The following is a 24,940-nucleotide window of genomic DNA, read 5'->3' on the forward strand; positions in this document are numbered from 1 at the left end:
TTACAGTGTTTTTTTTTCCTTATTATAGTAATGGGAATGGTAACATGCATGATAAAGTTGCTCCTAATTCAGCTTATCATACCAAATGTTACTCAGTCTTACTGTATATGTAACGTATGTTGGTCAATGGGTACATCTTAACAGGAAAGATGCATGTAGTAGAGATTGAAATGATCAGTTGGTTAATGTTTAGTTACTGAATTTTATATAGTACGACAATTTGAGAGCAATGTGTAGGCTTCAAAGAATGTATATGTTGAAATGTATTACTTTTATTTATAAAAAAAACTACAATACCTAAACATAGGTATTTCTTCTTGTCATACATAGGAAATACATGGGTATTTCAATACCAGTATGTCAGATATGTCAGTCAAACACTGGAAATTCCTAAATGCTTTGGCCCATTGTGACATCACTACAACATAACAATGAGAGCCAGAATGTCAGAACTAACATAAAACGTTCAACATTCTGTTTGAACCATTTACAACTGGAAGCATACCTGCACCTTCAATTAAAGGCAGTGAAAAGTAGATTCAAAGCAATTTTCTTGCAATGGACCCTCCAAAAAGTTACGAAGAACTTCTGGAGGAAAACCAGATCCTGCGGGAGGAGAACCAGAGGCTAAACAATGTGATCCTGTTTATGGTGAAGAGAAACCAGACCATGGAGAACCAGCTGAAGGCTCAGCTCAGTCCACATCCTCCCTCCAGACTGCCAGTGCTGCAGACCACTGTCCTCAAGAACAGCAAGGTGTTGCTGGAGAGCTCAGCTCCTACCACAGCCAGCCCAGAGAGTGGGCCCAGTAACGGGCTCCAGCCGAGACAACAACGGCACGCTCATCTGAAACCTATACTGGTGAGGAAGACTTGCAGTGACAAGGGTGTCTATCTCCCTGGTGCCATATCTGTTGGGGGTGTGGATCCTGAGTCCAATAGGTCTGGCTGTGGATCCAATAAGCTCCCTCCAATAAGGGCAAGCAGTGCTCAAAAGGACATCACAGGAGCTCCAAAATACGATAAGCCGATGGCTGAAGGGACTGGTGCCCAGATTGGATCTTTTTACCCAGCTAGGCCGTCGGGCGAACCACCTCTTGCTCCAAAGGCTCGGAGGCAGCTCACCAAGAAACATATGCAGCAGAGCTGTGCCATCGGTGAGGGACATCAGAGCAAGACGCCGGAGAAGGAGAGGCAGTGGATGGCCCGAGAGAAAGCAGCCTTCGACCGGCAGTTTCACAAAGTTGACACTTACCTGAGGGCTGAGCTGAAAAAAGTCGCCCAGCAGATGAGGCTGGTGAGAGAGGGAGAGGGTGACCTTGGCCTGACCTTGGAGGACAAGAAGGCGAAGTTGGAGAGCTCCCTCCAGGAGATCAACCAGATGAGGAGAGAGTGGGAGACAAAAGGAGGGGAAGTGAATGATACAGGAAGGGCTGAGATGGAGAAGGATAAGAAGGTGAATGGAGTAGAGGAGAAGAAGAGGCCTGAGGTCATGGAGATGAAAGGTCATGGAGGAGGGATCCAGCAGGCTGTCAGTGCTCCTGACTCCAACCTGTTGCAGTGTGAGTTCTGCAGCAGGAGCTTTGCCCCCAACCGTCTGGAAAAACACAGCCAGATCTGTGCCAAAGTAATCAGCAAGGGCTCCAAACGGAATGTCTATGACTCTCTCAAACACAGGGTCACGGGGACCGACCTGGCAGGCTACATCAAACGAACAATATGAAGAAGGTACAAGACACTCAAATGTGTCACTTGTATCCATTGAGCCCCTTTCCAATTAATCGTATACCACCACAAACTAAGACTACGCTCATAAATGGGAAGACTGACCCAAACCGATTACCATTTCAATAAAAGAGTGAATTATAACAATTAGGCAATGTGAATTGTTTCGATGTGTCAAAAGAATGTGCCACACAGATCTATGTACCACAAAATTCATAGGGTACAGTGTTTATTATATAGTGTGTTTACATTGTAGCAGAGGATAGAATAATAGAGAAGAGGGATGTCCTTATAATTTATAACGGTACCAAAATGTGCTGAAAAAGCCAAAGAATAACTGATGTTTGATCCATAAAAGCAAACAGCACCGCACAAGATATATGTTTTACGTACTGTGTTTTGACTCTTGATACTGAAGATCACACAATCTACATCTCTTACAGTATAGTACTACTGCAACATCCCACAGCTAATCACAGATAGTTGATGTAATTTTGGAATTAATATCTTTTTTATTAATTCAAGTGATACTGCAAAGAAAGTGGCTGGAAATGTGTTTATTTGTTTTTTCTACAAAGCATTAAGTTTGGTGCAAATCCAGCACATGCAACGCAGTTTCCGCATCATCCCTTGCAAATCAGAGACCCTATAAAAACAAAGATATTAATTCCAAAATTACATGACCTATTATTTATTATACCTTTTAATACATTTACTGAAATTAAAAAAAAAAAAACGTGTTTTCGCTTTGTCATTCTGGGGTATTGTGTGTGGATTAATGGCACCACTGATCCCATCATTGCTGCTATATTTATCATATTGATCTGTATATATTCCACCATATTGATACACTTATATGGACTGACTTTTTATTATTGACTGTATTTAGTACTTCACTGCCTATTGGTACTTACTGTGCCTTATTACCCCTTGTTGTGTTGTTATTATCCTATTTATTCCTATCCTTTTATTTACAATATACTGTTTAAAGTTTGCTCGTTTCAAGCATTTTGTTGTACCGTTTACATCCGTATGCTATGATAAATATGATATGATAAATAAACTTTGATGGTGATGAATGATTCACCTACGTACCCAGCCATTGTTTTGCTACATTTTCTTATAGTTGTCTAATCCATCCTTTTTCATTCGGCTGCTTCTGATTTAATGAATACGTTGCTGATGTTAAGAAGTTGGATTGTAAGTGGTTAATAATAGACAATTTGAAGGTAAATTGGGGTATACACAAAGGTTGATAGCTGTTTTCTGTATGCAGTAAGCATATTCTAGGATTATTGGTCCTCAGGTGTAATACCAAGTCATTCCAGTGGGTGGCATTAAAACACTTGATCACACTTCTCTTTACCGTTGTTAGTGTTACAATGCAGTTGATATAGTGTCACGCACAGCAGTGTTACCTTTTTTGTATCCAAATTGTATCCACTTGCTGTCAATGTGTTGGTCAACTTACTGTGCTAAATGTATCTTTACAGCAGAAAATAATAAACACGTTTATTAGAGCCACATATTTTTGCTTGCAATGGGGAACATATTTGGTTAATATGTCTAACATTTGTTTCCTTTGACATAGATGGTCCTCTGTAGTGACACTTAGGAGCTTGTGGCTCAAACGGTACTAAGTGATCATGCGTGTGATCCCTTCAATGCTGAGGCTACACTTTACTAGAACTGTGAAATACAGCATTCCAAGAACCCACATATAATCAAAAAAACTTTTCAATCTGTTGTTGGCAGTCAACACAAATAAGTGAAAGGAAGGCCACCCCTCTGAAGCAGCTCTGAGGCAGGCCCCATTCACATGATTCAGCTGAACAGACCCTTTCCTCTTTTTCTCCCCAACCCCCCAAAGTGCAGGGCAGGGACCACCCCCCACAGGGGTCAGGTGATGGGTCACACACAATTCAGCCCAGCCTTTTGGACGCTGCTGGGGTCAGTGGGGATGGGCCTGTGTGGGAGCAAGATGACACAGGGTTTGTCCAATGGCAGGAGGTCCTGGACGTGCCGGATCCCCTTTCCCTTCTGCCTTACAAACATTCATAACCTGATAATGACTTTTACTCCATTGATCTGGCCCCAGAGCTCGACCTCTGTCCATGTGCAGCCAGAACCTCACTCCACCCCCAAACTGTGCCATATTGGCAGATGCCCAAACCCTATTCCTAATCGAACACCCTCCAGAGCCCCCCCCCTGTGAGAGATCAGCATAAATGAGGCTGGACATTTACTTGTTATGTAAAAGCTGGGCCGTTCGTATGAGCCATGGCCATGTTCAATGATTTTACTTTCTAATACAATTATTTTGGCTGGAGAGTAACTACTGTGCTTGTGCATTTAGCCAGTGAACCAGTGAGTGCTGAAAGGTTGTTATGATAGATCACATGGTTGCAGTAATATTGCATAAGAGGATTAGTGTTTCCACATCAATAACCAAGATCAACAAGAAACATGAGGCTAAGTGATTCTAGAGTTATTGCTCAGCAATAAGCTGTCATTTGAGTCTTTGAGGGAGATGATTAAATCATTATGCAAGTTAGAACTTTCTATTAGTATGAATGTTGTCAATGAGGTTGTTGTCAAAGATTGTCAGTTAGATGTATTTGAATACAAGTGAATCGTTGGTACAAGGGTTCATCTTCAAAGATTACAAATTAATCATGACATTTCTTTTCCCCTATTTTCTATTGCTGCTTTTACACCTCAGCTCTCTGTGTTGAAGTTCATGCCTATCTTCTTGACTGTGTGAAGTAGCATTTTGTATCTGTTACATTTTCAGCTGAGGGGACACTACAGCTGGTCCCTGGTCCTGCTATTGAATGAGGGTCCAGAGAGGGGGAGGGAGGTCAAACTCACACCACAATAAGAGATGGACACTGGATCAATATCTGCATTTACACAGCAGCTGTCCGGCTTCTATCAATGCTTCCTGGCAATTGCAGAGCCAAGTTTTCAAAGGGGGAGAGCGTGCATCATTTGCATGAACAGTTTTCTTTTTAACAGAGGCTCTAATTTATCTTGACTGCATCATACAGGTATTAAAATACAGCCATGTCCTTGAGGGGCATTAAAAATAAATGCATGGTGTAAACAATATATGGCAACTGATAGCTCAGCAGGACAATAGGCAAAGAGCTTTTGAAACTGTTTAAGTGTTTTTCGAAATGGCTATTCACTATGCAATAGTGGTTGATTGCACCTCAACAGCAAACTGCAGGTTGTTATGATGCTCTGTCAGCCTAAACACTTAGGATAGTTACTTGTCATCACTTTCTTCCTCAGTTCACCTTCATTTGTCATTATTGCTTAACTGTGGCTATTAGCTGTCTCAGTGGCATCTCATTAGTGTTGGAATACAGCCTTTTCATTAAATATAAATACATGCTGGGGACACTATAACATGACAACTCAGTTTGTCATGTGAAAATATATGAAGAGCCGTCAAAGACTAATGTATCAGTATGTATCAGTATGACATGTTTTTGTATGATGATTACATTTAATTCATGGAATGGAATGAGTAAGCATTAGTCCACAGGCACTCCTTGTACATGAGTAACTGGAGATTTTGCTGTGTCATCATATGAGGACAGGACAGCTGTGTGTAATGCCCTCTAGAACTATGATGAAGGACAGTGTGAATCATTGTTCTCTCTCTAATTATCAATGATTCTTCAAAGTGAATGAACCATACAGTATATGTTATGTTGTTACTCTGCCCAGATGATCACAGGATGTTACTGAGTTTATGATATACCACTGGGGTGACTATGAGTGTATCAAGTGATCCCACACTGGTAAGACTATAGTCTTCATTGTTATGTGTTATGATTAGTAAATATAGTTAGAGCATGCTTTACCTTTCCAGTCACATAACTGCTGTGGCTGTGTAATTGAGAATTAGACCATTGGAGATGAAGTGGTCATGTAATGTACACTCACCGAACACTTTATTAGGAACACTGTACTAATACTGGGTAGGTCCTCCCTTTGCTCTCAAAACTGCCTCAATTATTTGTGGCATTTGTTCCACAAGATGTTTGAAACATTCCTTTGAGATTCTGGTCCATGATGGCATGATTGCATCACGCAATTCCTGCAGATTTTTCACTTTCAAGCTGTGAATCTCCCGTTCTAACACATCCCAAAAGGTGTTCTATTGGATTCAGATCCGGTGACTGGGAAGGCCACTGAAGAACACTGAACTCATTGTCATGTTCATGAAACCAGTTTGAGACCACTTTTGCTTTGTGGCATGGTTCATCATCATGCTGGAAGTAGCCATTAGAAGATGGGTAAATTGTGGCCATGAAGGGATGCACATGGTCAGCAACAATACTCAAATAGGCTGTGACATTCAAGCAATGATTGATTGGTATTAACAGACCCAAAGTGTGCCAAGAAAACATTCCCCACACCATTACACCACCTCCACCATGAAAAGGTGTACAGGTGTTCCTAATCAAGTGTTTGGTGTATAACTGTGCTGTGGATGGCAAATTAATCAGATAGAGTATGCATTTGTAATAGTAACGTATTCGTTTTCATATGTGTAATCCACTAAAATCAGTAACTGTTGACCAAAGTCCACCAGCTTATTGCACTTCTACGAACATTGAGGATTGACATTGGATGTAGGCCTATTGATTACTGTTTGGTGGCGGAGGAACTCTCCCATATATTTCCCCCCCCATGAATTACTCGACCGTAGAACGCAACACTGGGTGGGGGGATGTCCATCTACGCCGAGGAAAAAGTAATCCCCAGTGCGATCAGGAGCACAGTCACTCGTACCGAGGATTAGCACGTAGTTCAACTACAGACAGGAGTTGAAAGAGTTAGTATGCGAGAACAATTTGAATAAATGGCGTCTTTTAAAAGGAAATTATATCAGCGTTTGCTGTTTTTTGCGGTTTTTCTTCCAATCTCAGGTAAGACAAATAATATTGAGTTATTTGTGTGTAACATTGACATAATAGTAATTGCAGTTACACGGGTGGTGGGAAACGAACTGGACATCGTATGTGTCCATACATAGCCTACTCTAATCGGAAAATAAGTTGCTATAAGTAACTTAAATACTGGAGAAAGTTACATTCATTTCTGTGTTGAAACTTCCTAGTGTAGCTTTAGCGTTTATCTCTATTATTGGAGCACCTATGTCAGCCAGTGGACTCACTGACAAGAGTAAGGGGCAATAACGCACGGCCGCTGCTTTGGACATAGCCTATATTGGCCGATCTTTGATACAGATTGGTTTTAGATGACTGAAGAACATAGGTTAAAGTGTTTTTGTTCATTTTGCTTGTGACTTGAGTTTATGCGATGCCTTTCTGCATGAAATTGTAAACAATGCAGAAGCAACACATCAGATACACGTGGATTGTGAAATAGCCTAATTGCTCTCGGTTAGGAAATTGATAGGCTATAATTTGCCATATCCTCTCCTGATGTTTAGAAATATGTTGATGAATAAGAGTTCTTCATTCATCAATTAAAAAGTAGGGTTAGAGTGCCCTGTTTTTTTCCACTTTTATATCCCCTGCACCAACCTCACCAAGTCAATTTCCTATATGTGCAAATATACTTGGCCATTTAAAAGAATTCTGATTCTGATTCTGATTTTGTATACCCAATTAGCATGTATAGCTGAGTAACTGAGTTTGATTATCAAATAAAATTGCCCTTTTTAATAATCAAAGTATTGCTATTTTCCTGTGTCACTGAAAAGTATTCACTACGTTCTCATAAGATATCAGATAATTGTATGCTTTTATGTATGTATTTTTTCATCAGGGGACACAGAGTGGGAGGGGGACAGGGGTCCCACTGCTTCTGGCACCCCCAAAACATATAACTTGGGTCATATCAAAACATATCGTTATAGAACATGCATATAACATATATTAAAATGTTATAACCTATAGTATTGTGGAGCATGTTTTTAAAGCACATTTCATGTGTTTATTCAGCATTAGTGGGTTCAGAGAAAGTACACCCAGGTTTGTGCTCAAAGTGTTAAATGAAATGGTAATGATGTATTTGCATCACAAACGCCAGTTAAAGGCTTGTTTAATTGCAGGGTAAATCTCCTAGTTATCCCAGCATGTTGCTGGATAACAGAGGAATTAGTTTGACATGAATCTCATAGCAGCCAACATCATTAACATTTGAATGTTTATTTAGAGGTGTAAATGCCACACATGACGAGCAATAACCTCTTTGATATCGGCCCACTGCATTAATACTACTGTATGTATATTTCCCTTCTGTGGCGCTAATCTAGTTGAATAGAAAAGTGTTATGACTTTTCGAGAGGATAGGGTGAGAGTACCATGTATTTTCAATGTAGCCATCACAACCCTATTATTTTGCTTTTGAGAGCTTTGGATAACAGTGTCCGCTGAATGGCATTCACAGCACAATAAAGGCTTCTAACTCCTGTCATGGCTGTTACTTCTGACAGTTGGTGTCTTTACGTTGAAAGAGCAGTGACTTATGAATATCATGCTGGTAGTGCAATGAAACGCTTGTGGCTGAATGGAGCCAAGGAATCAGATACCTCACACAGCCAGTGTCCTTATGAACCATGAGTAATTGGATTCAATTGGAGCAGAAAGAAATCTTGAAACTCAAATATGATTACTATACACAAGGACACTGAGACCTTCTGTTTGATATGGTCCGTGCCCCCTGAGGCCTGTAGTCACCCTAATGAGAAAATGCTTAGGATCCTACCAATGAAATATCGCTGTGGAGCACATGATAGCTTAGTAGTAGGCCCAGAAGTGAAGTCAAACTCCTCACATTACTACATCTCTTACTTTTCAGACCCTGACTCTTGTCTCTGTTGTTCCCCTACAGGTGTTTTGTGTTTTAGTGAGTTGTTTTTTATCAAGGAGCCCCATGATGTCACTGTCATGAGAAAGGACGCTGTTAAGTTGGACTGTCAGGCGCACGGAGAGTCGCCCATCGCCGTCACGTGGCTCAAGAACGGAGTAAAAGTTGCGGAGAACGAGCGCGTCTACATTCTCTCCAACGGCTCCCTTTATTTTTCCGAGGTGGAGATCAGGAGGGGAGACAAATCAGATGAAGGGTTTTACCAGTGCCTCGCTCAGAACAAGTATGGAGCCATCCTGAGCCAGAAAGCCCGTCTAACAATCGCAAGTAAGTATTATGCTGGAGTCACATGTACCATATGGACCGTTGGAGGAGTGTTGTAGGGTCCGAAAAACCCTTTGGGCCACAGTTCTGCAAATATGCCTATTACTCACTGTTCATCAAGAGACAAGAGGTAGACTCACGTAGGCAGCACATTAAGTTGGCCTCAGGCCATGTACTTACTTTATAACAAAATACCAACAAACGTTACTGTTTAGTTACATGTGACCCCATCAAGGAATTACAATTGTATGTAATTACGTGGTGCCTGTTTAATGTAAAATTCATGGCCTCAGGCCTAGCCTGAAGATGTTATGTCATCCAAGTGAAGTGACCCACCATATAGAGAAGTATGACAGACTATGTAGCTACCCCTCTTAATGACATTAGTGTCATAAACACATTCATAAACATAGAAGCTTTTTTCTGATACGTTTTTCAGCACAAGCCCCACACAGTCCCACTGGACACAAAGTTTCCTGTGGATCTCAGTTGAAAGCATGATCAAACAAACTAAGAGCTCTTCTTTCTAGTTATCTGCTCAAACGTTTGAAGCTGACGTAGTCATTTGGGGGAGAGCGATAAAGACTTTAAACTCTAACAGGCATAAAAGAGGCCTTTCCTGCTGTAAGACCATGGAAAAGAAGCCTTTCTCTCTTCACCAGCAGGGTGCTATCATTTTCTATGTAGTCTGAGGCGTCTAATCTCTGGCGGGATGGATGATCCTCTTTCTTCACCAGTGTAATGCCCAATGTTGAGTTTTGGGCATCGCTACTTTTCCTAATCCACCTAATAGCTTAGGAAGGGAGGCTATAGGAGGCTATGGGAGGCTTCAGGGGTGGCAGTGTGGGGAAGGGGGATAAAGCCTTCAAAGTTAGAGGCCTGCAGCCCAAAAAGATACTCTGTGAGTGGAGGAGAATCTGTCCATTGGTGTGCAAATGAGGGATCTGCAGGTTTGAAAGGTTAGGAGCTGTCCAGGATGCCGGTTACCCCAGTGCTAAAGAGCAGATGACCCCTATTCAGTTGCCCAGGCTTTCATGTTCTTGCTCCATGATCACTGGGAATTGTTCTTTTGGAATGCTTTTTTTTCCAGCGGTGTATATGAGCCAGCCTCTTCTTTTTAAAGGGCCAGTGGAGCAGCTTCAGGCAGAGCTGGTCTTTAGGGACCCTGTTCCCGGGTGTCACCACCCCCCCCAGGCCATGCTTCTTGCTGTGCTGCTTTTCCACAAAAGAATTTGTCTTCTTTTTCCCTCCCTTGGATTCCCTCACAGGGAAACCTGAGCTTTTATGTGGCACTCAGGACAGGAAATGGCCACTCACTATGTGCACTGGTCCGGGAATATTGTTATCACTCATTTATTTTGGGAAAATTAAGTATCGATCCTTGTGACATTGTCCGGGATTTTTAGAAACAATTCTGTGCGAGGTTATGATTGGTGAAGTTTCCACTGGTTGAAATACTCTTCCTTTTGGAGCACATTCCCTCTGCGACATGGTCCTGACAATGCTCTGACAAGTAGATGTTGAGAGACAAGAATGTGTCTGTTCTGGTTGACTTATCTAAGCTGAATTCTACTTAAAGTCTCTAAAGTAAACAAACAAGATGGATTTTTTTTTTTAGCCAGCCACAGAGCTTATGAAAAAAAAAAAATATATATATATATATAATATATATAAAAAAATTGGAATTGAGTTATTCGCAGGCACTATATAGATAACCATCAGGGCAGTGGGGGCAGTAGGACATCAATTTGTTTTGTTTTGGATGATGCCACACAGACCTGGAAATGCAATTGCAATAAAATACAGAGTTTATGAGCTTCGAGTCGCATAACAGCACAGTGAGGTCCATGAAAAAAGCAACTGCCTTAAATCCAGCAAAACGTCTCTTAGCCCCTCACGTTTCAGCACCTGTACTAGTGGTCTGTGTTGTGGTGTTGTGATTTTTACAGGATGCTGTGCGTGTGTAGTTTTATTAATTGAGTGGGTTTTCTGTTTTATGTTATGAACTTAAGAGGTGGTAAAGGCTGCCAGTGGAGTTTACAGGCTTGTTTTAAAGGGACACTTAGACCTGCTTGATGGTCTATCTGGAAGCTCATAAAATTTACACGTACCTGAGAAATGCTCAGTGGAAGAAAACAAAGGTGGCAATGGGGGTTGTCGAGAATCACACACACACTCTCTCTGACACACACACACACACACACACACACACACACACACACACACACAAATACACACACACAAATGTGAATTGCCAGTACCCTCATACCACAGCCTTACCCTGAGTGTCTAAATGGTAAGACTTTATTGCAGGCAAGCCAGTGAGGCAGGGGCTAGTGGTCACCACACGATTGTTTTCTGCCCTGCTACTCTGAAGAATTAATGAAAAGCTTTTCACTCTGGCCCTCTTTGTCCACCTTGCCCCCAACTGCCCCCCTTAAGAAAATGATTTCTTTTGGGGGCATTTGTTTGTCCAGAGATCAGTGGACAGGACAGCTGGGCCTATTCACCGCTGGAAGGCTTATTATGCTAATGGCAGAAGTCAGCTCAGAGTTGGATTTTAACTTTAGTTTGATTTAGTTTCAGTAGGAGTTTTATTGAAAATGCGATGATCCAAATCATGTACAAGTCTATTAGATTTGTATATGTTTTTATTATCTTGTTCTAAAGGGAGAAAATCCCTTTTGCGTGAAGGATAATGTGGCTTCCTCATGGCAGATTTGATTTAACATACTGTATCTGCAGGGTTGTAGGTGGTTTAGTGATGTTATTGTGCCCTAGGTGGGGTTAATGACACCCCTGATTGCATTGAAGAAACATTCCTCATGGAATGCTGTGAAAAGGTTTCAGAGTGAGCGTTACTGTGGCTCTGGGACCTTTTCATGTGTTGCATCCTTTAGCAGGAAGATTGATAGTGCAACATGTGGGACCTTTTGTACCTTCTGCCTACAGCCTCTTCTCACCTCTGGCCCTAATAGATATCCCTCATGATCAGTCATGCTGCCAGGTCCTCTCTGACTCAGGCCTTTGGAAAAGACCCTGTGATTATTTAAGGTAAAATAACACCAAATTGGTGTGTTGTCTTATGCTATAAATTTTGTTTTCAGACCTGTTTTCAGACCCTTTGAAAAAAAGCTCTCTTTCTTGAAAGCAGATGCTCACGCTTTGAAGCCATGACTTCCTTTTTTAACCTGGTATTTTAGCAAAAAAGTAGATGGTACAGTGAAGATCAGGGAGAATGATTTAAGTCAACTGTTAGAAGCAGGAAATGGGGGGGGTTGAGTGAATCTAAAAATGGGTTGCCTTAAGGCAAAATGATGAACGGCATGTGACTTGTGAGCCTGGTCATGTGACTGCTATCAATAGGCCTTTGATTGATAGACTTCTCCATGGAGAGAATCCCTCTACTCCTTCAAGGGTTTCCAGAGATTCACAGTAATCTGCAGGAATTGTGAAACCATATCCATGCCCATATTCATGTCCATTTGTTGTGAGATGGTCCATATCTCAGATGGGAACTGAGATATGGACACTGCCTCCTGATTCGACGTGAAATTACAGTGAGAGTGCAGGGATCAAACATCAGTATTACCCAGTCATGAAAACTATCTTTTTGAGGTAGTAAAACTACGGTAGAGAATTTACTTACTGACTCATAACATGCCATGAGAGTGGCTAGATAAGATAAAGAAGTCAAGAGGAGTAAATGTATGGAAGGCAATCTCTCTTGATAACCTCTAGATTACAAGAGTATATTGCAAAGGAACTTTACTACTCTTGTCAACATACAGGTTTGTTTTTGTTTTTTTCCCGATTTTGTTCATATGGATTCATGGTTCTCAGTGATACTTTGGCTGAACTGTTACCATTAACTTCACATTGTGAACCACAATGGAACCCATAAATGACTATTCCACAGCAGGCTTAGTGGGTCCAGCAAAATGGTTGTTTGACCCTGTGTGACCACCGCCCCAGTGTTTATTTTGGTTGCTAAGGAATGTATCAGGCGTGCAGAGGCTCGGCAGCATAGGAGCCACAATAAAGGAAAGGCAGACCTGGCACAGTTAGGGATTGACTGGCATGTTTGAAAAATTCTTAGTGAAATGACTGAGAGCCTGGATTCTTTATTTCCTCATCTGCTGGACATGAAAGGTTGCCATGGTTTCCTTGGACGGAGGTTCCAGGGGTCAGAGGTTTCTTTAGATTGCTCAATAGATGATAGGCACTGAGACAAGAGCCCAGGACTTAAATCTCTGCTGCAATAATGGTGGACATTCCTTCCCTTTTATCAATGTCTTTAACAGTCCCTATCAGTCTACCCTACTGGCTTGCTTATGTGTTCTACTCTGGCACAAATGTTCTCCGCTGGCATCTTTCTCTATTGGATCAGCACCAAAGTCTTTTCTTTTTTATTTAGTTGTGATTTGTCAAGCGTTTACCTAATTGAAAACCAAGGCATGAAACAATAAATAACAAGTAGACTGTACTTATTTGCAGATGGACTGCTTTTAACTCGGCACTCTTGATTTAGAGATTAGACACAATGAAACCACTGTCTCTGGTGGTTGAGGGAGTGATGTTGAATGATTGGAAAACTTTGAAACCAGATAAGAGATTGGAGGAGGGGGTAAGTGTCGTGTCCCCCCTCTAACCCCACCCCCCCACTGCCCAGTGGACTGAGAGGTCACAGTGCTCATGGGAAATGTTCTTTGTTTGGTCAAGCCAGTGACCAATGGGCAGTCTTGGGCTGTCCTGCAGGCTGTATGGAGATCCAGTCGCCTGCTACCCTGCCCTGCCCGGCCTGTGATTGATTTGTGAGGCTTTTCAGCATTGCATTCTTCCCCGTGGTTGTCAGGCAGAGAATTCTTTTTACAAGGCCCCTTATTATTTATTAAAGGGTAAAGACAAACGTTGTGTGGGGTCATTGCATTTTGAGAAGGGCTCATCACTCAAGATATCCCTGTGTTCTATACCATTGGAGGCATTCAATTAGAAACTCAAGAAGTAGTCTCTTAGAAAACACACAGCGAAGCCGAGGATCGATTTGTCAACATGCTTCTTTTGTTGCCTTGCAGAGTGTAGGTTAAGAGAGAAACAGACTTACCTGAGCTATTCTTGTTATATAGTGTGAAATACCAAGAACTAATTCCAATGTGTGACGCATTCCAATGTACAGAAAGCCGGCGTAAATGACAGCCCACTCCGACTTGAAAGAAAGAGACCAAAACCTGGGTGTTCTTCTTATCTTGATGGATAGTTTCTGGCATGTTCTGTGTTCCTAAGCTATGTACCACCTTTTGACCTTCCATAAAATGTGGGCAGCAGCAAGCCGAGGCAGTGTTCATTTACATGAAACCTCTGCAGTTTAATATTTACTGCTTGCTTCCTAAACTGTTTCCTCTCAATCACAGCATGAGGCTATTCATGAGCATTTGCATATGAAGTAATGAAAGGAGCAGCTCTCCCCACCCAACGCCTCTCTGAACCCCACTCTGAACCCCACTCTGCCCAGCTTTGTCCACAGGCACTGACTCACAACTAGGCCACACCCATGGCATGAATTTCAAAAAGCACAAATGAATATGACTGAGTCACTTATTTGCATGTCCATCGTAATTGTCAATTATTAAAGATATGTGGAGTAATTGATTAAATGGAAAAGCTAATGCATGGTGGGAGCGTTTTTGTGGATGCCTGTTGATTAGCAGAGGTTTCCATTTGGTTCTCCATTACTCAACTCATATTTCACAGTTGTGACAAGAAACCGACAGTCATATCATGCTTCCCAGTGGTAGGTTAGCTTAAAGACATTGATATTAGTGAGATCTTAGGGCCGCATGATTTTCTCATGACCATACTAGTGGTACTGTTTGAAACAATACTCCCCTTCATATACATATCATTGATAACTATAGAGTGAGCCTAGTTCTGATCCTGCCTGCCAGTGTCACGTGTAGTAATGCTGCAGCCTGGGCCCGGACCCATCCGCAGGATTACGGCCAGCGTTTCCACTCAATCGCTCGCTCGGCCACTCGGTCCTGCTCATCCACCTTGTTCCAATCAGGGGCGAGGAGAAGCCACACAAGTAGCTAGTCGCCTTGAAGTGGACAGAACAGCTCCAGCACCCACTGCTTGACCACTTCCTGCTTTTATGTCCCTCCGGGAACCGTGAGGCCTGGAGTGAATTAGCACGGCAGAGCAGAGCACGGCAGCCATTGACCTGTCGACAGACGCCCTGGCTAAACTCTGCCTCTCAGCCAACTCAACTCTCCCCCCCCCCCCCAAAAAAGCGCTCAGGAATGTTTCTGAGTTACTACTCAGAATACAACAAAGTAAGCCCCCATGAGAACAGGGTACGCACATACACAAACGCTACATGTACTGACGATAAACTCTTTTGCTTTATGTTTTAGTTGCTTTATGATGACTTTTTTTTCTCTTGCGCTAGTGGATTATTCATGCTCATTGGACATGCTCAGTGGCCGTGTTGTGGATTTCCATAACAATGCCTCTCCTCCACACAACATTTATGGGCATGCACATTCCATTCACCTCAGTTTTAGTGTTCTTAGGGCCAACATCGCCGTGTGGTTGACTCAAGGCAACATTTGTTTCTGAGGTACAATTCTTTCGCGCTGTAGAGAGAGAAGAGAGCCTACAACTGCTCTGAATATTGGATTCCCATTTGTTAAAGAGTATGTCCTGAGGGTGGGGGGTTGGGAGAGGGGGATGTCAAAGCACCCCTGCACTGTGAGGCAAAACGTTTTGCTGGAGTGACCAGGGGGAAGGGGGACAAGAGCCGGCCCGGCCCAGCCCCTGAAGTTTCTAAGGGGACCTTTGTCTGGGCTTGACCTGTCCACTGACCTGCTGTTTACTGAACTGCTGGCTTCAGCAAGCCCGCCTGCTGCTGGGAGAGAGAGTGGCCAGCTGGGAGGCACAGCATGGCTTTATTCCTTAGTTTAGTTCGGACATTAGGAAAGTGACTTTATTGGTCACTCACTGGGTTGGACTTGTGAAAAGATTGTGAGAGTTGTGAGGCTAGCTTGTGGTGTGCACTTAAACATCAAAGGTTAGATTCACATCAATTCATTCATAGGTTTCATAGTATCTCTATTAGTAGAATATTCAAAGTTACTGATCATGTGAATGGAAAGCATAATTTTAAAAAGTTAACTCTCTCAGAGAGCACTGGCAGAGGAGAGAAGTGTGTTTAGAAAGAAGGAGAAAAAGTTAAGAGGACACGGGTATTTCCTGACTGGAGGAAGGCAGAGTAGTCCCCTCCCAGTTTTAGTGGTCTCTGAGTGATTGATTGGCAGTTTGCTGAGAGCCAGCAGGCGAGCAGCGCAGTGCTGGGGTGGCTTTGCAGGGCTCTGCCTGGATGAGCTGTGTCCTGGCCAGGATTTGTGGAGGTCAGAGGTCAGAGGTGAGGTCACTTGAAGGGGCAGATGGCGAGATCCTCTTTTTCTTCTGGGTTGGGCTTAGGCATTTGCCTCTCATTAGAAACAAGCTAGTCAAAACAGCCTGGTAAACGATTATTATAAAAAAAAAACATTCTGTGGCCGAATGAAAGATGAACTCATTGTCATGTTCAGGAAACCAGTTTGAGACGACTTTTGCTTTGTGACATGGTGCATTATCTTGCTGGAAGTAGCCATTAGAAGATGGGTAAATTGTGGCCATGAAGGGATGCACATTGTCAGCAACAATACTCAAATAGGCTGTGGCATTCAAGTGATGATTGATTGGTATTAACAGGCCCAAAGTGTGCCAAGAAAACATTCCCCACACCATTACACCACCTCCACCATGAGAAGGTGTACAGGTGTTCCTAATAAAGTGTTCGGTGAATGTATCTTTAACAAATACATTGTCAAAGGAAGAGAATGGGTACCTTTTCATTTAAGGGACAAGCTTAATGGGACCTTGCCTAGTAACTGGATACCTAAAGCTCCAGGGGGAAAGCATGATGAGGATTTGCTGGTAATGCAGAGCATGCATTGTATCTTAATGTGGTTTGAAAATCATCTGCAAGGTGACTGGAGGTGAATGGAAAATGGGCACACACACACACTCACAGACGCGCGCGCACACACAGACACACACACAGCTCATTTGCTGTGTCTCACTTCAGCTCATCGGCTTTAATATTTTATTAGGAACATTGAGGTGCCCTTTTGGCAAAAATCATCACTCAAAGCAGAAGGTCAATCGCATATTTCAAGCAGCCTGGGAGGACACTGACTGTTGCTGGACAAGCCCTAGCAGTTATAGATTTTAGACCGAGGCTTAGTAGTTTATCAATAATCAATAGGACTCCCTCTGCTTGTCAATCCACCATCGTTTGACTGTTGAGAGAGGCAGAGCGATCTGGGAAGCTCATCGTCTCATGCCCCCAGGCTCTGGGCTACTGGGACGGATGCCTCCTTGTCACATTAGTGGTGTTGTGCAACACTGAGGAATGTGTTTGATGTTGATTAGAGGTTCCACATCTCGCTACTCCGTGGGAGCGTGTACTGTAGCAGCGGGATGGGCCTCTGTATCCGGTCAGTGTCGCTCCCAATGTAATAAGCGCTGGTGTGGACACCAGAGTTACAGTGAGAGGGAGGGGGGAGGGGGGAGAGGGGGTGGGGGACCACTTGCCATACCCAGTCCCACTTCTCTAGATCAAAGATCCTCTGCAGAACTGCACGGTGTCTATCTCACAAGAGGCCTAACAGCTCAGAACTAATTCAATTAAAAATGCCCAAAGCAAAGTGGCTAGGGGCTCAGGGAAGGGATCAGACCCCTTGTCTTCAAAAGAGCCCGACACAAAGAAATGGACCTCTACAGCAACTGGTGGACAAAACAAGACACAACCCATGAGAATAGTTAGCTAATAGCCATCAATTTGTACGTCTAATGTAACGCAAAACAGAAAAGTGCTTTTCATGAAAACGACACTTCAAAATAGCACCAGACTTTCAGATAAATGTTGGGTCACAAATAGGTTATGGATCTCAAATGAATTGGGTTAATTTTGGCCCTGCCCCTGAAACCTGCATCTTCATCATCCCTGGCCACCGGAAGAAGGAAGCCTTTCCATGTGAAATGTCAGAGGGTCAGCTACGTTGAGATGGGAGAGAATTCCCCGTGTTCTCCCTTCCTAAAGAGGACACAGAGAGGCTGTCAGTGTGCTGTGTGCCTCTCATGATTCACTGATGGCTCAGCCTGGCATTTAGGGCTTTCCCGCTGCTTAGCGCCATAACACCTGGCAACACAGGTTCCGTCCAGCCGTCCATCACAGCCCTTCCAGAGGCCAGAGGACAGATGACTGCCAGTGGCCCCTGGTCTGAGCATTGATTACTTTATCTTATGATGACTGTTGGATAGATGATTCACTTACTTAAACAAATGTATTTGTTGTAAGTTGCTTTGGATAAAGGCATCTGCTAAATGCCACAAATGTAAATGTAAACAATGGTCAAATGGTGTGGTGAGTGTTCTTTTATGGCTGGTTTAAAAGTTCAGGGGGTGTAATTCGATACCCCTGTGATCAACACCAATGCATTTGAGATGTTAATGTTCAATTATTCAAGTGATGACTAAAGGTGCAAGACGTTCTTGGTCCTCTAATATCAGTAGCAACAGCTGTTCAATCAGAAACTCAACCTTGCACCCACTGAGGATTTGCTTTGCTTTAAATCTGAGCTCCTTGTAATCTCTGGACGGCTCTTCTCATGTTTTCTTCATCTGTTCACTCCTTTTTTTCTCTCTCCCTCTCTCTCTGTGTCCCTTGACAACCCACTGGCTGAGTTGTGTTTGACGTGCACTCTGTCTTTTTGTGTGAAGAATGTAGAGTGGTTGTTCCCGTGATAAGGCTGGTGGTTGCAGCCTCGGAAGGCAAATACCGGGGAGTGGATCTCATTGTTGCACTGGGCCAGAGAGATAAGCAGAGGGAGCCCAGGGGGGGAGAGAAGGAGAGGTACTCTGATGCTCCCTCCTCTCTCCCTGACCTCCCCTCCCTTCCCTCCAGACTGCCTGCTCCTTCGTCTTTGAGTGCTGATGGCTCCTTGCCCCTCCGGCACAAACAGCATCGGATGTGTGCGATGGGGGTCAAAGAGCATTGCAGTCTGTTTGTTTACCCATTTCTTAAGTGGTGCGCATTGCATTCTGAAAACATGCAGCTGTTTTGCATCTCAAGAAATATAGAATCTCAAGAGATATATCAATATCTGGGAATCATGTGTCCGTTGCATCTTTCTTAGTGGGTCTTATTTGGGTTGGTTGTTTTGATGTCTGTGTTTAGATGTTTTTTCACTCATGACTAGTGTTGCCTATCCTGTCTCTAGGTTACCCTGAGCCCCAGTTGGGCCATGTCCGATTTGATGTGTTTATGAAAATTGAGTTGATGTTATCTAGCCCCAGGGCTTTTTGGTAAAGATTTTACTTATCTCAGTCCTTCCCAAAATGGGATTTCTATTGAGGTCTGTATCAAGAGCAGCAGGGTCATTGATTTCTTTCAACAATTTTATTGACATGAGGCTTCTTTAGCTGAGACGGGGGATGGGGTAGCAGTGGATGACCTGAATGGCTTTCTGTGGTTTAACTGCCGAGTGCCTGAAAAGGGAACAACATACTGTTAAAGGGGCCTTTTTAAAGGGATGATGACCAATGTGTCCTAGATACTACTTGTAACATTATTATAAATCAAGTATAAGGTTGAGCGGTAAACATTAGCACTAGCTGTTTCTGATGGAGTTTAGTTTCCCTGGACTTCAGCTGGTGGCTGACAACCAATCAGTTTCAGGGAAACCCAATCCTGGTGGGATGTGTCTGTACCTCTCCACCAATCATCACCCTCTCTGCATGCTCTCTGCAGGCCAACACTTTGAGGTAGATCTGTCACCAGTGGCACCGCTTCATCTGAGCTGGATGAAGTAATGAAATCGGTAGGGCAGAAATTGTTGGCATCCCTTGCTGAGAGTTTGCTTGCATGGGTGAAGGAGATATGAAGGGAGGTAGGGAAGGGGAGAGATTGAGAGAAAGGGGGGGATTTAGGTAATTAGGAATTAGTAGCTGTTAGGAGAGAGCATTATTACCAAAAGCACTCTAGCCTCTCTGAGGATTGGCCACATTCTGTTAGCATAGAGCAGACAATGTCCCTTTTGGTTCCCACTGGCCATTCATCTCCCCTGTCAAAAGCCTCACTTACAGTACAGTATCACCTTTCACTGACAGACACTCCCACCCCTGCTCCATGAGAGAGAGGTGAATCAATGACCTCAAACACAATGGATGAGCCCCCCCCCCCCCTTCCTTGATCCTCCACATGGTCTCACCCACAGCTGTTGGCTCAATGAGAATGTGCATTTATCAAATACGACTGGGTTTACTTTACACCAAAAGTAGGTGGTATTGTTGTTGTTTGAGGAATACGAAATGTGAAATATTGAATATAGCCAAAATTATATTTAGGGCTATTTCACATATCTAGAAATGTCGCATTTATACCACAGGAGTCTGGCTGACCCTTTGAGCCATGTGCGCAGAATAGAAGTGGTGGTGAGGAGCTTATTAATAAGATTAACAGAGCTTTTCTCTGATCTCTGATCTACACTCAGGGTTTAATGTGCTCCAGCCTGGATGAGCTGACAGTGACAGGTAACTCTGGCAAGTGGCCAGGTTGGTTCAGGTCAGGGCCTCTCTACAGCACTGGAGCATGGGCTAATATCAGATGTCTAATGCATACATAACAACTCATTTCAGAGATAAGAAGAGCTTATATTTTCAGACCAGTTAAAGTGGAAGCTAGGTCAAGGTTCTGTAAAGAGAAAAAACACAGACACCTAATATCAGAGAAAAGTACAGTTTGTGTATTTTCAGACCAGCTAAAGTAGAAGTTAGGTCAAGGCTTTAAGAGAAGAACACCAACACCTGATTCCAATAGTGACTTGACCACATCTCAGGGCAAAGGGCTTCCTGTGCCTCTGTCTCGATTAGACGGTAATGCATCAGCACATGAACTCAAGGTCAGAGAGAGAATTTGTCTTGGAAGAGAAGGAGTTCTTGCTGTCAACACTTCTAATGATTCTTGGAAAATGGTCAATCTCAGCGCTGTTGTACAGTATTTAGGTTGATTCTAACAGGATAAGACTTTGTTGTCTAGTATGGCAACTCCTTACCTTGGCATGGAGTTTTATCACTTTTATGAATTGCGGGGATAGCAACGGAGAGTATCGATCCTTTAGGTATGATTCTTCATCTACATTTTCTATGAAAGTTAAAATAATTCCTCATGCTACCCCAGTTACAGGATCAGACAGATATTGAAATGTGATGACCTTTGCTGAGTATTGGTTTTAGTGAGATTATGTCAAGTTGTTCTGAAGGGGCACTAGTGTATATTGATAAGATATATCTGGCTGCTCAATTGATTTCCCCTTATTTACCCTTATGTAATTGATTTCAGTTTTAACCAAATAGTGCCCCTAAGACTCAGAGGATTAGTTTGACTGATAGAAATACATTTAACCTTAGCATCAGTGAGATGAGCTGCTGAACAAGAGGGGATATCGGGCCATCTAACATCAATTATTATGACGATAGGTCTTATAGATCCAAATGGGTGAAAATTTCACAGTGTCTTGCTTTCTAGTGTGCATTGCTTATGAATGATCATATCTTTGAATCACTGTACATGAGAGAAACTCAGAGTTGTAGTATCTAACCATTCCTCGTTCTGTCCTCCAGGTATCTCCCCCTTTATGATCCAGCCAACGTCCATAGTGGTGACAGAAGGATCAGTCGCCCGGTTCACCTGCAAAATCACTGCCATCCCTCCTCCCATCATCACCTGGGAGTTCAATCGGGTCACATTACCCCTGGCTACTGAAAGGTATGGACTCAGATCCTTTCATTTTCACTCCATGACATCCAATAGTGAGTTAGGGAGTGGTGTTGTATTAAATATGAATTCTGCCTTACTGGAATGGTAACTTGACTTAGCTGTAGTAAATGTTTTATTGGTGACCTTGTAAGGTCAGTCGTTGCGGAGGTGTGCTGATTGTGGTTTTTGTTTCCTCCAGAATCACAGTGTTGCCCAGCGGAGTTCTGCAGATCCACGGGGTGGAGCAGGAGGATGCTGGAAACTACCGTTGCATGGCGACCAACATCGCCAACCGTCGTCGGAGTACAGAAGCAACCCTCACTGTCACCCCAGGTAAGTGATAGTAGAAATATACAGTAGCTCTCTGTTAATGCGTTCATGCATACTCTATAAGTAGGTCTCTTTAGCATTCACAGTTCAACATTAAAAAGAAAAACATTCTACTGTAAGTCATGTTTGTGCTGCGAGATGTCCAATCAAATAGAGGCCCATGCCTAGTAGTGCATCAATCATCACATGTTACAACGTTACGTTCGTTGAAGTCATGTTTGATTGAAGCCAATACTATTTGAGCGAATAAGTCATGTGTGTGTATGGTTAAGTGTGAAACCTAGTGACAGCCTTTGTCTCTCCCCAGCTCCGTGGCCCCTGCTCCCCCAGAGGCCTCGTATCATCGCCGGGCCCCAGAACAGCACCGTGTCCCTGCACCAGAACGCCATCCTGGAGTGCATGGCCACAGGGAACCCCCGTCCCCTCATCTCCTGGAGCCGAGCGGACAGCAAGTCCATCGACGTGTTCAACACCAAGGTGCTGGGCAACGGGAACCTCATCATCTCTGACATCAAACCCCAGCATGGAGGGGTGTACGTGTGCAGAGCCACCACACCGCGCACACGCAACTTCACCATCGCCACCGCTAACATCACCGTGCTGGGTAAAGACACATGCTATTCGTTTTACATTTCTAAAAGTTTGTGTCATTATAACCAGAGTAAAACTTTTTTTTAATATATATATATATATATTTTAGAAATAGTAACTAAAACAGACAGATCTTAAACACAAACGATTCACCTTTAAAACAATTAAATAATAATCGCGGCGGGTCTGTTACGTCATATTCTGTTTCTCTTCTCCAGCTCCTCCTTCCTTTGTGGAGTGGCCGGAGAGCCTGACCCGTCCGCGTGCGGGCACTGCCCGTTTTGTGTGCCACGCCAAGGGGGTTCCCCTGCCCCACATTACCTGGCTGAAGAACGGGGAGAAGGTTCACTCCAACGGACGCATCAAGATGTACAACAGGTCAGTTTCCGACACCGGTCGTACTGTTGCCAACTCCCCAGCCCCAGCTGGTCTCCCTCTCAACTGTTTGTTTGGAGGACGGTCCCGCTGATTTGTAAATCCCTGCCTCACAGTCAGAGTGTGTGCACTGCTCTATGTGAAGAGAATAATTGAAACAGAAACCCTAATTCCTTTACCCCATAGACACTTGTTTAACAGTCATTATTTGTTGACTGGAAACTCGGTCCCAATGAAAAATTCATAAGCCTGTCCCTGCAGTAGAGAGGAAGCTGAATAATTTAAAGCTGTGCTAATGGCGTTTTAGTTCGTTTCCCTCTAATTTGCTTCCTCTTCTCATACAACTGTCTGGGCTGGTTAACGGGCCCACTTGAAAGAGAATGATAAAGGAGAGGTAAACCACATGGTTTAGTATCAGTAGGAGAGCCTGAGGAGGAACGGGAGAGTAAACCGCCATCTGTGTGTGTGCGTGTGTGTGTGCGCGTGTGTGTGTGTGCGCGTGTGTGTGTGTGTGTGTGTGTGCGTGTGTGTGTGCGTGTGCGTGCGTGTGTGTGTGCGTGCCTGCGTGCATGTGTGTGCGTGCATGTGTGTCCCACAGCAAACTGGTCATTAACCAGATCATCCCAGAGGATGATGCCATCTACCAGTGCCAGGCGGAGAACGGGCTGGGCTCTGTGCTGTCCATGGCCCGTCTCATCGTGGTGATGTCAGAGGACCGGCCCAGCGCGCCCAGGGACGTCCGCGCTGACACCGTGTCCAGTTCGGCCATCCTGCTGGCCTGGGAGAGGCCGCTCTACAACTCTGACAAAGTCATCGCTTACTCTGTCCACTACATGAAGGCTGAAGGTGAGACGTTGTGGCAGACGCAGTGAAAGTGATTTCTTTGCTCTTTTCTTTTTTTTTCTCTTTTCTTTTAAATCATTTTTGTGCTGGCAGGAAGTAGTTAATGCTGTATGTATGTATTAGGGAATTCCATATTAATGGCATTTATAGCCCCAGGAGTTAACAGTTAAAACTGTTTAGAGTCCTGAATGCTTCCACTTCCTCCTTGCCCCGAAAACAGAATGTGGGAGATTGACCATCTGTTGTTGATAGTTGGTTGCTGGGCAGAGGTCAAGGGAAAAGAATGATTACCCAACCAAAGTAAGAACAACAGCTTTCTCTGTACAAACAGGAATGGCCTTCCATAGGCTCTAACCCTATGGAGGAGTTTTAAAGGTGCAGGAGCCCCTCCACTCCTCAATGAGATGCAGGATAGATGGAAACCGCTCATGGAAATACAAGGGCTGCAGTGTAGTACTAAATCCCAGAAATGGCTTCTGGAACTTAAGCTTTCCTGGGAACCTGTATTGTTAATGAAGAGGAAACAAGAGTCACATTTGAACAATATAACGTCTCTGCGCACATTTTGGCCAGTTTATTCAGGCACTGTTGTTCATCGCAAGCTATTGAATTCCATTGTGGAGGCGCAATGTACGAATCCAAGCAGCAAAAGAAACACCTGCTGGACGATGTAAGGAATAAGGAAGTAAAGGGGAAAAAAACTAGTTTGAAAAACTTTTTTCTCCTTGAATAACTGGCGTCAGTCAAGGAGTTTATGCACTTGATTTAGATTTAGTGACACTTTCTGTCCGGTGCCAGAGAATGCCTGTCTGTTGAGATTGACAGAAGTGGCAGCGACAGCGCACTCTGCACCTGAGGTCACCGACAGAGAGGCAGGGAAGTAAATGGAGGCCGTAATGAAAGGAGGAACTAATTAGCGGGCGTGTTGGAGTGTAATCCAACAGTGCAGATTTTGTGAAGGCAGTAGGAGAGTGTGAGTTGGACTGGGAGGCAGGCTTTGTTACCCTTTTCTGGGAGGTTTACTGGAGCCATT

At 43.6% G+C, this 24,940-nt stretch overlaps 1 protein-coding gene across 1 annotated transcript in view; it reads left to right on the top strand.

Moving 5' to 3' along the window:
- Positions 1–6,603: 6,603 nt before the first annotated feature.
- prtga (protogenin homolog a (Gallus gallus)) overlaps positions 6,604–24,940 on the top strand; it is a gene marked incomplete at both ends in the record, with an annotated part of 36,807 nt that continues 18,470 nt past the window's right edge. Inside the window, 7 exons of the mRNA XM_083690869.1 lie at positions 6,604–6,670; positions 8,604–8,906; positions 21,633–21,777; positions 21,968–22,101; positions 22,406–22,702; positions 22,908–23,067; positions 23,663–23,910. Coding sequence (XP_083546995.1) covers positions 6,604–6,670; positions 8,604–8,906; positions 21,633–21,777; positions 21,968–22,101; positions 22,406–22,702; positions 22,908–23,067; positions 23,663–23,910 — 1,354 coding nt within the window. The remainder of the gene's footprint in view (positions 6,671–8,603; positions 8,907–21,632; positions 21,778–21,967; positions 22,102–22,405; positions 22,703–22,907; positions 23,068–23,662; positions 23,911–24,940) is intronic.

The sequence above is a fragment of the Argentina silus genome (assembly GCF_951799395.1).
Source record: "Argentina silus genome assembly, chromosome: 19".
Classification (NCBI taxonomy): domain Eukaryota; kingdom Metazoa; phylum Chordata; class Actinopteri; order Argentiniformes; family Argentinidae; genus Argentina; species Argentina silus.